This window comes from Kryptolebias marmoratus, linkage group LG5 (assembly GCF_001649575.2).
Source record: "Kryptolebias marmoratus isolate JLee-2015 linkage group LG5, ASM164957v2, whole genome shotgun sequence".
NCBI lineage: Eukaryota > Metazoa > Chordata > Actinopteri > Cyprinodontiformes > Rivulidae > Kryptolebias > Kryptolebias marmoratus.
The window spans coordinates 2562051-2577504 of NC_051434.1; the positions used below are offsets into that span (position 1 = coordinate 2562051).

The 15454-nt window shown below is 38.7% G+C and overlaps 1 protein-coding gene across 2 annotated transcripts; it reads left to right on the top strand.

Moving 5' to 3' along the window:
- Positions 1 to 4779: 4779 nt before the first annotated feature.
- Positions 4780 to 13225, top strand: brd2a (bromodomain containing 2a). 2 transcript variants are annotated; one of them, XM_037975675.1, is made up of 12 exons: positions 4780 to 4976; positions 8643 to 8946; positions 9051 to 9188; positions 9293 to 9443; positions 9521 to 9720; positions 9799 to 10305; positions 10391 to 10519; positions 10627 to 10821; positions 10933 to 11189; positions 11277 to 11596; positions 11688 to 11816; positions 11922 to 13225. In XM_037975675.1, exons 1-12 carry the CDS (start codon positions 4948 to 4950, stop codon positions 12047 to 12049), a joined length of 2487 nt encoding a protein of 828 aa, XP_037831603.1. In that variant the 5' UTR covers positions 4780 to 4947; the 3' UTR covers positions 12050 to 13225. The 2 variants fall into 2 exon arrangements, with proteins under 2 accessions (XP_037831603.1, XP_017283133.1); XM_017427644.3 differs by lacking the exon at positions 4780 to 4976 and adding an exon at positions 5049 to 6674.
- The last annotated feature ends 2229 nt before the right edge of the window (positions 13226 to 15454 follow it).

The following is a 15454-nucleotide window of genomic DNA, read 5'->3' on the forward strand; positions in this document are numbered from 1 at the left end:
TGTCAGAATGTGTGGGGTTATAGATGATGTCACCTAAAACAGACAACTGAAAACCAAACAGAGAGGAGCATAAAGAAGAACAACAGAAGTAGAAGACCTCATGTTTGGCCTTTCCACCAAAAAAATAGGTCATCCACGTGATTTCCTGTAAATCTCCAGCCCAGTCCAGTGAATCAGCAACTATTTCTGTTTGGGAAGCAGATCTCAGTGAAAGATCACGAGTGCCCCCAAGTGGGACTAAATGATAACTGAAAAAATAATGAGCTGTATTATTGTCTCTAAATACTAACAAAATAAGACACTTAAGAGCATTCAGATTCTTTCACATGTTGTAAAAAATGAATTTCTAGAGTTTTGTTCATTGTTTTAGATTCCTGGTGCTAGGCAAACAACATTAAGTACTTTTAAAACTATAGTTTGGAGTTTCGATATAGACTGTAAATCTTTTAACCAGCAGTGACATGAAGGCGTGGTTAACAGGACTGGATTGTCTGTTCGGACTGTGGTTTTTATCAGGTTATGCTGGTTTCTGGGTATTCTAGAAAATAGTGATGAATAAAAAGCATTTATTCAAAAACATTTTTTATCTTTATATATCAATATAAAGACTTTTCCACACTTTAATAAATAAACAAAAACATGAATGTTAGATTAACTGGTAACACTAATTTGGCACCAGGTAAGAGTGTGAATGGTTGCTTGTCTCTATATGTCCCTGTGATGGACATGATCTGTCCAAGGTGTCCCTTGTCTCTCAAACAGGGACTGCTGGCGATAGGAAATGATTGGATGAATGTATATGAAGACTTTGAAACCTTCACAAAAATAAAGTTTTATGAATGTGAACAAAACTCAGTTTAAAAAATACTAAACTCTCAGTTTATGAAAGTTTAAGAAATAATGTAGAATGACTAAAAATCTAAAAGTTGAGTTTGTTCCAGACTTTAAACGACAACCTTGAGTTCAAACCAAACAATCTTTTTGCAGTTTTTTAATTTGCCACAATAATTATGAACAGTATCCATCAGTCAGCTGATAAACACTGCACTCTGATAAAACACAATAAAACAAACATTTTATTGTGTTTGAGGATAGTGAAGCATGTCTTTGATAAATGACATGCTTCACTATCCTCTACGCTGCCTAACAGTCTGTTATTTAGCACCAGGATAAGAGGGGGACACAAAGACGTCGATACAGACTCTACAGGAGTCTGTAAAGAAAGGCTGAGAGCATGTTATCCATAATAAAGTCATGTAATCTTTGTTTTTTGTTTTTGTTTGTTTTCCTAGCTGCAGTCAAGGAATAGTAACAAACAAACAAACAAAAAATAGATATTTTATTTATAGTTAAAGACTGTAAATTAATTATATAAAACTTTATTTTTTCTCTTTTTAAGCTGTCTTAGTTTTTTACAGATACAAACAAATGTGTTTTTATTGTGAATAATAATTTTGTAAATGTCATTATTAAATATGGCAGCTTCAAGTAAAAAATACATTACAAAATAATTATTATTCTATTGTTATCTGTATATTAATAAGTTATTTCAAACCATAAATTGTAAATTTCTTACTTGATCTGGAAACAAAAATAAATCAGAATGTGTTAGAATAAATTTATTAGTTTACGTCTATGTCCACACGATGGCGCTCTAACACAGGCTTTTTTGTTGTTGGACGCAGTAACTTTAAATGGTCGGTAGGTGGCGCTGTCACTACATGTGAAGCCTGGTCCAGCGTTCTTCTGAAGAGAATGACTTATTTAAAAAATGAAAGAAAAAGAAGTGAAAAATGAAAGCAAAAAGGAGCAGAAATGACTCAGTTCTCTGTGATCCTGTAGTTTGATATTTATCACATTAACTGCAGGAATAAATTTATCACTTTAATAAAATAAACTTCCCTCCAAATTTCAAACATTCATGATTTTATTGCCTTACTCATCAGAGAATAAACAGGCAGACATGAGTCCTGTTTGTATAAAAACATGAACACAGATGTTTTTCTCCCTTTTTTACCTGAAACTTTTTGTTTTTATGTTATTCTTCATACATCTTGATATAAAACAGTAACAGTATGGTTACAGACTTAACGACATTATGCTACAAAATAATTTATTTTTATAGAAAGCATCTTGATTCTAATCTAATGTTGTGTAAATGATCATCTTTGATTGATGTAAAAAGAATCATTTTAACATGAACCTCACAACTTGGGCTTTTCATGGGTTTATTTTCTTTATTTAATCTCCACCCAGGCACTAAAAGAGAAAGCCCACTCTCATTCAGGTGGAAATTAAACACCTCCCAGTTTCACCTCATGCTTTCAGAGTATAATGAAGTGTCCTTTCTGAGGTTTCACACATTTACAGCTCATTCTGCACAACTGAGTGCTTATCTACATGTAGACACAATGTCCACAACCTTCAGTTTCAAATAGATCATTTTATCATTAGATTGTTAAAAAATAAATAACTCATTGAAGACATAATGACATTTGCAGAATATCTTCATTTTCATGTGACATGAAGCTGATTTGTCACCATTAAAAATATGTCATGTTGTCTTTGTTTTATGTGTTTGAATGCATGATATTTTGAAATACTGCACGTCATAAGAACATGTTTTAACCTGAAGGAAATATGAAGACGCAGTAACAAGAAAAATATTCACAATTTAGCTTTTTCTGAAAAATTGTTTTGTATAAATTCTCTGATTCCACAAACAAATAATTCAACAATAAGTCACGTGTGTTGACTTTAGTTAGGTGTTAGTTAGTTGCTTTTAAGTGACATGGTTTCATAGAGAATGTGAGGTTAAAGAGAAAACAGAACAAAATGATGAACAGGAACTTTAGATGCACAGAGTCCTTCTATGTCCACACAGCTGTTGTCAAAGGAACCGTTGTTGCTAAGGAAGGCTTTCCATGTTCTTAATGAAAGAAACTGAATGCACTGAAGCGGCGCTAATGGAGTTATGCAAACATGACCACACAAAGTACAAATCACTCACAAATGATTTATTTTGCTCCAGTCTAATTATGACAAGAAGCACATGCAAACGGCTCGAAGCAGCCTGCGATCCTGGAGCCACTCCGTCAGTTTGTGACCCTGTGAGTCAGGTGTGAGTCAGGTGTCGTGAAGGAAAAGGCTTCCTTGGCAACCTTTTCTGGAGTAATTGTCACCATGTGATGCAGCCAGACGCTGAGAAAAACAGAAAGAGTGAGGCAGAGAGGGAGTGTTTGTTTAGAGAGAGAGCTGCTGATGAGTCAGAGGAGGCTGATTCTGATGTAATCCTCCAGCTCCTCCCTGCTCCCCCAACACGGCTGCTTCTGAACTCACAAAAAATAACTGTTTCAGATCATCTCAATAAAAGATAAATAAAGATAAAAATCTACAAAGTATAAGTAGTCTCTTTTAAAAGGTTTGTGTTGTGCATTTAGTCTCTCCTCATGAACACTTGAGACATCCACAGTTTTACTTTCTGTATTTTAAAAAAAGTATTGGATGTCCAGAGTTAATCTATCAATAACAAATGACATCAGTTTTATCCTTCATGTGAAATAAAGCTTTCACTTTTAGGTATCCTCTGTTTCATTTTCAGAATGAGCAATGTGGACAGCTAAAATAACAGTTTGAATTACTGACTTGGCTTTCTTGAACTCAAATCATTCTGAGGAACAAGCTAGAAAAAACAAACCCAATCCAAAAAACTGCAAACACATTTCATACACATTGACTGCAGTAATGAGTCTCACACGTCTGCAGGTTACAGTAATACTGCAGCTTCTCACTGACTTACTTTGCTCAGCAAACAACAAGTAAACTGGTTTATGTTTTGAGCTGAGAGCTGAAGTAAATAAAACCACATTGATGGAATACCAGCATGCACCACTGTGAGATGTTAAACAGTTATCAGAGCTATAAACATGACACTGACAAAAACAGCTTGTTTCTTTTTAAAAAGTTAATTGATTAAATGAAAATACGATTTAGATTCTGGGCTTAAGAAAAAATCTGAGCAGAAGAATTGTTTTAAACAAGAAAGTTAATGAGCATGTTTAAAACCATATTAGTACAAAGTATATTTTTTCCTGTGCTGTTGCTGAGTAAACATAACAAAACAAGAGATGATATACACATCGTACACTCTATAATACCCGAGTAATAAGAGCACAAAAGATGGATGTCGTCCGATAAGGTCAGCTGCTCAGATTTTTATAATCTCTCTCCATTTTTTTCTTCATTTATGACAGAAAAACTAGACTAATTTGTTACCTACATTGATTTGAGCTCTGTGTCAAATTCTTTCTCGTATCTGTTTTAACTGTAGACTTTTTTCCTCCTTATTTGTCATTAGTCATACTTTTACCACCTGCACTTATAGCTTTTTATATACATGAAATGGTTTTAATTAGCAACAAATTATGACTTAATTAATAAGATCTCTTCAAGGATTGTTTTTATGGAGTGTAAGATCATTTTAGTGGCATGTTAGAGTTAAAAACCTAAGATAAGACATTATTTGTCCTGTAGGTGAAGCATCAGATTTCTGTGGGCATCGTGCTCTGCTGGGTGCGCATGCGCAGTGTTTTCTGTTGCATTACGGGGCAGTTTGACTGACAGCTGTCTTCATCGGAAGAAAACAGACTTTTCGATTCGCTTTGAGAAAACCTAAGATATGAGAGCAGAGGCGAATTGATGTGATTAGGGACTAAACGGGGCTGAAAATAACAGGAAGTCGGCATAATCAACAAACGGTGACTCGTCTTTGTCACGTGATCTAAGCCGACCAATCGGAGCGAGCCAAGTCCTGCGGAAAGCGCGTTCATTGTTCGGACATTTTGCCAACTTTATCTTCGAATCTGGAGAAAAATAGTTTGAACAGATAACAGGATACGGACACGGAGGCGCTGTTTGGCGGGGAAGAAGGATCTGCTGACGCGTTTGATGGCCGTTTTTGATGAGGTGGCACGTGTGTAAGTTTGAAGAGGATCTGTGCGGTCACGTGATTCCCCTCCCCCACCCAGCGCGCGGAATGNGGGGGGGGGGGGGGGGGGGGGAGAAGGCGGACATGTTGGAGGGGAAACGTGTTGGTTAAAAAGTATCCAAGTGGAAGACAAAGAAGATTTTTGGAAGAAAGGTTTCGCTCTTTTTTGAGGATTTACCACTCGACTTCTTTTTTCTTTTAAACTCAGATTTTTTAAGTAGACAATATTTTTTTTTTGTTTTTGCTATTTTAACTTTACTGTTAGGGGAAAATGCGGTGTTATTTGTTTTTATTAGCAAAGTGTCAAAAGTAGTGTTTTTTAAAGGAATGTTTGGATTTAAAAGAAGGTTTCTATTTATTTGAGTGACATTGAAGGAAGTCTGTAACCTTGGTATGGGGGATGGGCTCGAGTGGTTAGGTAACCAGAGTATTTGCTTGTTAAAGTTGTTAAAATTTATTTATTTTAAGGGATAAACATTTCTGTGTTGTTACTTAGTTATACTTATTTATTCCAATGTTGATTAATTCATCTTCAATGTTGATTTAAAACTCAAGAATGATAGTTTAATTTGATTCAGGTGCAGATTATCTGCTGTTACAAACTTGTTTATTTGTAAAGTGTAGCTTATTGTTAGTTTTAGGTAAATATTTAATTTAAGGTAAGGTCAGGGAGGAAAGTTGCTGTGTCATTCTGTGGATTGTGGCTTATGTGACCTTGGATGTTTAGTGTTTTAGGTTGTTTTTAATTGTTAGGGTTAGTTGTAACCCATCTTCAGTGAGCCATAACAAAAATGTTTAGTTAAAACTTTAGATTTAATCTGATCAGGTTTTATTTTCTACATCACCTCGGTAGAGTGGGCCACATGGAGGCCTTGTGTTAAGGCAGTGTTGAGAAAAACGTCTTTTATTTAGCTGCACTCGATGGGTTTTATTTGATCGCGTTCTTATAACCAAAAGCGACCTTTTCCCCTGCGTTTCTTCTCGTTTAGGTGTACATTTCGTGTCATTTTTAATCATAGTGTTTGAGTGCTCAAAGATGGCGACGGTGAGATTTTTCTAGAAGAAAGAGATGAGTTCATGCGGGAGAGGCTCGTTTCAGTGGGCGCTCGTGACCGAGCCGGAGGACCAATAGGTTTCTTGGTATTCAGACTGGAAGCCCGCGTTACTGCCGCGTTGGCCAATCCCCGTCCTATTCGTGCACACGTTGACGTAATATAATATGATAAAGAACAGGGCGGCTCCGGTCCGCTCGGTTTCTGGGAAGGATTATATTCGGCAGCCAGTTACAGGCGGCGTATCGATAATACTGGATTGTCTGGACCAATGACGTTGCGCAATATGCTTGACAGACAGGAAAACATGCGAATGGGTTGGGCGCAAAGACTGTTTGCGGAGCTTCAGGACCTAGTGGGCGTGGTGTCTTTGACAGACATCTTGAGCAGCGAATGAAAAATCGATGGGCGGGGGAACACGGAGACGCGTCGTCCAATGAGATGCACTGTTGGTTTATATAAGGCCGGGTGTTGCCAGTTCGTCGCCATTTCAACGAGGTAGAATAAAGGGACCACGTCGTGGTGGGTAGCGGAGAAAACTGACGACCAGAGACGGATCCTGGTTTTGAGTCTTTTCCAAAAACAGAATCCGGATCCATCCTGATGGAAATGGCTGTTAACCCGCCACTTGACAGGTATCTACCGGTAAAATTGACTCTCACCGTTCCATCAAAGGGATTATTTTTGATATTTATGTAGTTTTTCTTAATATTTGTACCTATACTCTGCGTGTGCTGTTAAACTGTTGGACTAAGTGATGGACACATAATATCCCACAGGAATAAATTAAGTGGTCAGAACATTTATTTGATTTAAAAAAAGAATTATTTATCTTTCTCTTGCTGGGGGAAGCAGCGACTGTTAACGTTACGCCGGCGCCATCTTCGGCTCTCTTCAGCCCCTGGCCGCTCTCTCCCGCTGCTCGGCAGTTGGTGTTAGCAGCGCTAGCATTAGCTTCACGGGCTAAACCCTTGTTTTGGACCGATGTGGGCGTTCAATGACTTTGGAGTAAGATCGACGACTCTCCTAAAATACGTTTTGCACCAAGACCTTGAATGCAGCGTTTCGCTGGGTTTTTCGGCACCTGTTTAGTTTATAATAAGTTTAGCTGCATCATAGGGCGATGTGTCGCAGATGTCGGTCTCTGTGTTACTGCCGGCTTGTTGTTGTAGCCATGTGGCAGCCAGGGATTGTTGTTGCCGTTTATGACATGCAACAATAGATACAGCTGTCAAAACGATGACTATTTTTTTTAAATAATTGGGTAAGAAGAATATTAAAGTCCGTCTTAATGTCCCGAAAGTGGGTTTGTTTCAGTCGGTTGCCAGGTTACAGGACTCCATGGCCATCAGTCATACTAAAGTAACTTAACTTTGGTTTTCCCCATTTTAAAGTGTTTTCTTTTGTATAATAATCTTATTTTCTGTTATTTTATGGGGAATTTTCCTTTCTTTTTGTTTATTTCAGTCAACATATTTTAGCCTTGTTTTTGTGTAAATGACTACTTTTTGATTTTTGTAAATAAAGTACATTAACTGTCAAATGAGTTTCCAGAAGTTGTATCATTTAAGACAGATGGCCCTAAAACGTGATTTTTTTTGTACTATATAAAGCTAAGTATTAATCAACCCATCATTGATATGTGGATTGTTATTAAAAACACACAGATTATCACAGTTTACAAAATGTGAATGAAAGAATACCTCTCAGGTAATGAAGTTATGCAGTCGTATGAGTAAAATAAACATTAGGTGAGATGTTTGTACACGAAGAGCTGTTCTCCAGCAGATGACCCAACTTGATGCTTGATGTTTGAAGACACCCGAGTCCGGCAATGTCAATTTAAGGAAAACTGTAAGAGTGACATAAGGGTAATCATATTTGACACACGTAGTTAGTTTATGCCGAGCAATCTGTAATTAAAAAGACCTTTAAAAGTGTCATATGTGTTAAGTGATACCATACCCATTTACTTGTGGCAGAAGGGAAAACAAGTCTGCAGTCTGAAGTCTAATGCAGTCCTATTCATTCATATTCACATTCAATACTGGAAGTAAAAGTCACTGTAGTGTTTATTATAGTCCCGTCAGGTGGAAAACCGTACAGTCATTCCTGTTAGGCTGCAGCTGTAACTCCGCCCACAGTTTTTTTTTTTTATTTTTCTGCTCAGAAGCGGGTGGGGTTGAGTTGCTGTAACAGGTTGGGATAAAAAAGATAGAGAAGAGGAAGTGGTAGTTGAGTCTGTTTGACTAAATCTGTTATTGGTGGTTTAGCATCACCTTCCCCCAGACAGACTGACTGTGCCTTTTTTAAAGAGAGTTTGCTCTGAAACAGGACATCAATGTGCTGACAGGACTGATTTTAATGTGTACATTTTGACAGCAAGGTTATAAAACTATATGTACCAAGTTATGGTTTAAGGTTCATAGAAGAGTAATTATGGTTTTGTAAAGACTACGAAATTGAATTTAGTATTGCTAATGTTTTATGCTAATGGTACTTTTTAAATTATTTATTAAGTTAATATAATTCTGTTACTTCATTGTATTGTTAAAGGATGAAAAAAGCAGAGCTTATTGGCTCCATGACTCTGTTCTCTGCAGCTCTTATTCTGGGCTTGATGTTGGCTTTACTGGATTCACAATGGACCAGAACTCCGGCACAGCTGGAAAGCGCATCAGAAAACCCTCACTGCTTTATGAAGGCTTTGAGAGTCCTGGGATGCCTCCTATCAATCATCTACTCCATTCAGGACCCCCGCAGCCCCCAGTGAAGGACCCCAACCGACAGGGCAGGATGACCAACCAGCTTCAGTTCCTGCTGAAAGTTGTGCTGAAGTCTCTGTGGAGGCACAACTTTGCCTGGCCTTTCCATGAACCTGTAGATGCTGTCAAGCTCAACCTGCCTGTGAGTACAAATTAGTGTTTTAATTAATAAAAAATGACGTCTTTAAAGACAACTTTACTCTGATATTTGAACATCTTGTCCTAAACACCCCTCTTTCTCCCCAGGACTATCATAAGATCATAAAGACTCCCATGGACATGGGCACCATTAAGAAGAGATTAGAAAATAACTATTACCGCAGTGCCAGTGAGTGCATGCAGGACTTCAACACCATGTTTACGAACTGCTACATTTACAACAAGGTAAGCAAGACTGCATGTAGCTGTCTGCTGTAACAGGTCAGCTTAATTCAGCTTATAGTTTTGTTCTTTTTGTTGTAAACATTTTGTCCAAATTTACTTTGCAGCCAACAGATGACATCGTTCTGATGGCTCAGTCTCTGGAGAAAGCTTTCCTGCAGAAAGTGGCCCAGATGCCTCAAGATGAGCTGGAACTGCCGCCTCCACCGCCACGCAGCAAATCATCAAAATCTAGCAAAAAAGGCAGAATTAATGCAGGTGAATGTTTTACACATAAATAGTTTAAACACAATGGCATCATGAGCACTAATCTCTTAACTTTTCCTCTTTTTCAGTCTCAGGAGGAGTAACAACAGCCCATCAGGTTCCAGCTGTCTCCCAGTCAGCATACTCTCCTCCCACCCCAGAAACACCCGACTCCATTCTCTCCACCCCCCCACAGACGATTTTAGCCAAGAGCATTACTCCTACGTTTCCTACTGAACAAACCATCTCTGCCATCACAGGCATGCCCCCCACACAGCCAACTGCAAAGGTAAACTAAGCTTGTTTACTTTTTGTATGTTTATTTAGTTGAAACACTTTGAATGACACTCCTCCTCTTCAATCACAGAAAAAAGGCGTGAAGAGGAAAGCAGACACCACCACTCCAACCACTGTGGCGATGCCCATCATGAGCACCATGGGTGTCAGTGGAATAGGCCTGGGAATGGGAGGTGGGCACGACTCCCCCCTGACCCTCACCTCTCTGGGGATGGACCACAGCTCTGCTCTGGGAATGAACCAGGGCCTGAGCCTCAGTCAGGGGCTGGGGATAGACATTGGTCGTGGAGCAATGATGATGAGCAACAAATCGACAGGGGGGAGCAGGAGAGGGGTGAGTGGACGACCCATCAAACCTCCAAAGAAAGACTTGCCAGATTCTATTCTGCCAACGCCGGTGCGTCGTGGCAAACTGGGTCCACAGCTGCGCTACTGCAACGGCGTCCTGAAGGAGCTGCTGTCAAAGAAGCACGCCGCGTACGCCTGGCCGTTCTACAAACCTGTTGACGCCATGTCGCTCGGCCTTCATGATTACCACGACATCATTAAACAGCCCATGGACCTCAGCACCATCAAGGTACCGAGGGCACAACCATCAGCAAGAACAGACTCTTCTCTTGATTCAGAGATCAGAAAATCAAATTTTCTGTTTTACGTTTCAGAGGAAGATGGACAGCAGAGAGTACCGTGATGCCCAGCAGTTCTCAGCTGATGTTAGACTGATGTTCTCCAACTGCTACAAGTACAACCCTCCAGATCACGATGTCGTTGCCATGGCCAGGAAACTCCAGGTAATCGGCTTAATTCACAGATTTATTTGATTCAGTTCAACAGTCTCCTGCTTCAGTCACCATTTTAGTTTTGTAAACCTGTTGACTCATGCCGTTTCCCTTTCTAGGATGTGTTTGAGTTCTGCTTTGCTAAGATGCCAGATGAGCCTCCGGCCCCACCCAGCTCCTCATCTTCCTCTTCCTCCTCATCGTCATCCTCTTCTGAGAGTGAGCTCAGCAGCGAGAGCGAGGAAAGTGAGAGCAGTCAGAGTTCTGACTCTGAGGAGGAGAGAGCGAACCGGCTAGCCGAGCTGCAGGAGCAGGTTTGTTCTTCAGTGTCTGACCTTACATCACATCAGGGAGCTGAAAGAAATATCACTTTAACAGAAAGTTAAAGCGCTGGAGTTAATTTATTGTTTTCTGTCTTCTTTCAGCTAAAGGCTGTACATGAGCAGCTCACTGCTCTGTCCCAAGGTCCCATAGTCAAACCCAAGAAAAAGAAAGAAAAGAAAGACAAAAAGAAGAAGAAAAAGGTTGAGAAGCATCGGAGGATAGAGGAGGAAGTCATACCCGTGAAACCGCCCAAAGCCCCCAAAGTATCCAAAAGTTCAAAATCAAAGAGCAACAAAGGAATAGTCAGTCCCATCATACCAATAAAGAAGACTCAGAGCAAGAAAAACAACAAGACCAAGTGAGTACTGCCATCTAGTGGACAAAATCTGAACTGAATTATTTGGTTTTGTTTTTAACAATCCTTAATCTTTTCCTGTCATCTCAGATCTAAGAAGAGCAGCGTGATGTTTAACGTCCCCCAGCCGATGCACGATCCCATAGTGAGTCATTTTGACTCCGATGAAGAGGAGGACACGGCTCCCATGTCGTACGATGAGAAGCGTCAGCTCAGCCTGGACATCAACAAGTTACCTGGTGAGAAGCTGGGCCGAGTCGTTTACATCATTCAGTCCCGAGAGCCGTCGCTGCGAGACACCAACCCCGAGGAAATCGAGATCGACTTTGAGACGCTGAAACCGTCGACGTTGAGGGAGCTGGAGCGTTACGTCATGACGTGTCTAAGGAAGAAACCTCGAAAGCCTTATGGTCAGTGGAGCATAAATGAGTTCATTTATAATTTAAATTTTTTATTTTGCCATTTTGACCTTTAGTTTTGTGCGTTCTTATTTGTATACAGCGAGTAAAGGCAACATTGCTGGCAAGACTCGAGAGGAGCTCGCTCTGGAGAAGCAGATGGAGCTGGAGAGGCGTCTGATGGATGTCAGCGGTCAGCTGAACTCTGGGAAAAAGCCTCCAAAGACCAAACGTGAGTTTTTCTTTAAGGGGACTTCAGGTGTCACTCTGTATAAAAAATGTTCTGTTTTCTGTGAGTCAGAGATGCTGGATAATAACAGCGTTTTGTTTTCTGTAGCTGAAAAACCTGCATCGGAGGCCCACACCCAGCCGTCACGGCTCAGCGCCACCAGCTCCTCCTCAGACTCCTCTTCATCGTCCTCTTCGTCGTCATCCTCAGATACAAGCGACTCGGACTCGGGCTGAATTCGAGCCGCTCAGACTGTTTCCCTGTGAGTTGGTGAAGCGAAGGTCCCGGGGCGTTCCTTCAGAGACTGAACCGAAGTGGAGGATCAGAGAGACGGGCTCTCCTGCGCTCAGCTTGTCCCTCAGTCCGGAGAGAGGAGATGATTGTAACGTTCTGCTGTTCTCAGGCGGAGCGAGGAGAACCTTCATCTCCTGCTGATAAAGATTGATGCATTTGTTGAAGGGATAAGGGTGCTAGAGCCAGAATCTGTGTAACTTCTGGATATTTTCCCTTCTTACCATGCTCCCTGTCTTTATGAGATGTACAGTTGTAAAAATATCTATTTTTCTTTTATAAAGAAGCCTTTTATGAAGTTAATTTATTCCCTCATTATGGGAAAAGATTGAACTGGTGTGGACAGAATTGAGTGTTTAGTTTTTTTTTCTTTTCCGAGTGATGAAGAGGGGAAATGAGTGTGTGTTTGTATGAATGTGTCATGTTTGTCTGCATGTGTGTGAGATTTGGCACCACAAGTGCATCCTTGTGAAGTTCCTCATAGTTTTGTTGCAGACGCTGCAAGCCGCTCTGCACGCAGAAGCACCTTGAATAGAAAACAGAACGCATGCAATCCAGGAGCGGACGAGTTCGTGTGACTTCACTGCGTCTTCGTGTCCTCCTGTTAGTCGGCCGCTGTACAGAAATGTGTCATAGTTTCTACGTAAATATTTCTGTTCTCATGTTTGCAGTGTTTTGTTTTTTCCATTCATTACAGGTTCTCTGTAAACATGTTTTTTTATTCTTTGTGATCAGTCTGCTAATAAATTGTGAGGACGTGTCTCGTCCACTCACTTGTGTTCAAATAACATTGTTTCTTGTTTTTTTTTTATCTTTAAATGTTTCAGTTTTTTGTTATTAAATTCAGGAGTTGGTTCAAGTGGGAACAGTTTTGAATTTTGTGGTTTTGTTAAAAAAAACCCACTATTGTCTTAAAAAAGGCCTTTGTAATTTGTGGCAACTGAAAGTTTCAACTTATGTTTTTATTAAATTTCCAACATTACCGGCAGGAGTCACACGCTGGTGGAAATTTGAGTCACTTTATAGCATAAAACAGGTCTGTTTTGTTTTCTAAGCAACAGATTGTAATAAAATGCACTGCTTATTTTGGTGTTTCTACTAAAGTTTGATTTTAGAGTACATTTTTGGGTTTTGTGCCTTTTTTTATATAATTAGCCTTTAAAGCTATTAAAACATAAAATTTATCATTTGATTTAAAACTCCAGATGTTGGTTGTAATCTTAATGCCTCTGCTTGTTTCATCTGAACATCTGTACAGAAATAAAGGGACATGTTCATCTTTTCTCTGACTTTTTAAAATTAGTATGTCAAATATAGTTAGTCAAATTTAAGTAAATGTTTCAAGTGTTTAAACAACATAAATTTGGTGTGAAGAAAGCATTGTAAATCACTCAACTATACAGTAGATAAACAGACATCTTATAAATTAAAAAAGATTTAAATTTAATCAGTCCTTATCCTAAAAACGTAAAACATATTTTAGCATTCTTTCAGAAGTGTTTTAATTTATTTTGGCAGTTCTTTGTGATATTTGTTCTGGTTTTAAGGTAAATATGCAGGTGTGAACTTAATATTCATATCTTTTAAATAAAATAAAATAGTTTAGATATTTTTTTAAAATTCTGTTTAATTTGCATGTTTTTTTTTTTTTTTTTTAAATCAGCGCATTAAAATGGTTCAGTCTTCAGAATTCACTGTGTTACTGCCCCCCTGTGGTCACAAAGAGGAAAGACAGCTGTTCCGTCTCCGGTTAAAAGAAAGTCAGACGTTCTTTTTTATTTTTTTGTTTAAACTGGTGAATCGTGAAAGTATTAAAAAAATGTATATTTACAGGACGTTGTTTGTTTTTTGCTTTGCCGAATAATTTTTCTTAGTAAACTAGCCCGGTTTGTTTGGGCAGATGAATTGTTTTAGTGCCCTCTTGTGGTCATAGAAAGAAACTGCAGCTGTTCTGTCAAGTTAAATAAAAAATAATTTTTGTTCGAGTTTTTTTTTTCTTTTGTCAATGTTAAAATATCGTTCGAATCATAAATATTTTGTTCGGTTTTCAATTGTTTCCCATACATTTAAGAGGCTTACCTTTTGTTAAGTTTTAGAGAACGAGCGTTTTGCCCTCTGGCAGACAAACTAAGAATTACAACAACAGACAAAAACTGTAATGGCGGCGGCCGCATAAGTCGAAACCAATGACTTATATGTAATTATATATGTCATTGGTCGAAACGAGGCTGACGCCGGTCTTTGCTCACTGTAGCTTCAAAACGTTATTGTTTGTGCTGGAAATTTGTGAACAAATAAGGTTTAATAAGACATTTTTTCTCGTTCTGCTAAATAAAAAAAAAAAAACGTATTAAACTAGCAGAGTTTGTTTAGGCGCAAGAATTGTTTTACTGCCCTCCTGTGGTCAGAGAAAAGAACTGCAGCTGTTCTGTTAAGGTAAATAATTTCTTTTTCCGGCCGAATGTTGTTATTTTTGCTCTTTATTCAGTGTTAAAATATTTTTTCTAATCATAAGTATTTTTTAACCTGTTTCAGTTGTTTCCCATACATTCAGGAGGCTTGCATTTGTTAAAAACGTTCAAGATTGAAGGCAAACGAGAACGAGCTTTTTGCCCTCTAGCGGACAAACTAAGAATTACAACAACATACAAAAACTGTCATGGCGGGCTTCTGGTTACTAAATTTTTTAAATGAATTAGGTAATTTGTTTTTACTATTAATTGGGAAAGATTTTTAGATACAATTCACAGGTCGTTATTTTTGATTTGCTAAATAACTTGTATCGTAAACTAGTCCAATTTATTTAGACGGATGAATTACTTACTGCCCTCTTGTGGTCACAAAGGGAAATTGAAAAAAAAAAAAAAAAACTTCCATTCCAGTTTTGTGATTTTTTTTTTGTCAGTCTTTTGTCAGTCTTTTGTCTTTTGTCAGTCAGTATTTTTTTTCCTAATCATAAATTATTGACAACTATTTTTCCAATATAAAGGTTAGATAATTATGAGGCAATGGAAAGATGTTTAGCTGAACTAGCTAGTTCACACATTTTAACAAAATATATAAATTGTAAGCGGCACATTGGATCTTTAGCTCTTCATGTTCATGGTGGTATTGCTTTCAGTACGTCAAAACTCGAAGTAACTAAAATAGTTTTGGGAGGGAACGGACATTTATTTCGACAAATCCCTGATGGACACGGTGAAAATAGTATGGGGCGCCGTTTGTAAAGGAGCTTGTGCTAAAAATTCATGCCTAAATTTTGTCACATTTAGCTTCTGCTAAAAATTCATGCCTAAATTTTGTCACATTTAGCTTCAAACACTGTTTAAAAATGTAGTGTTGATTTTCTG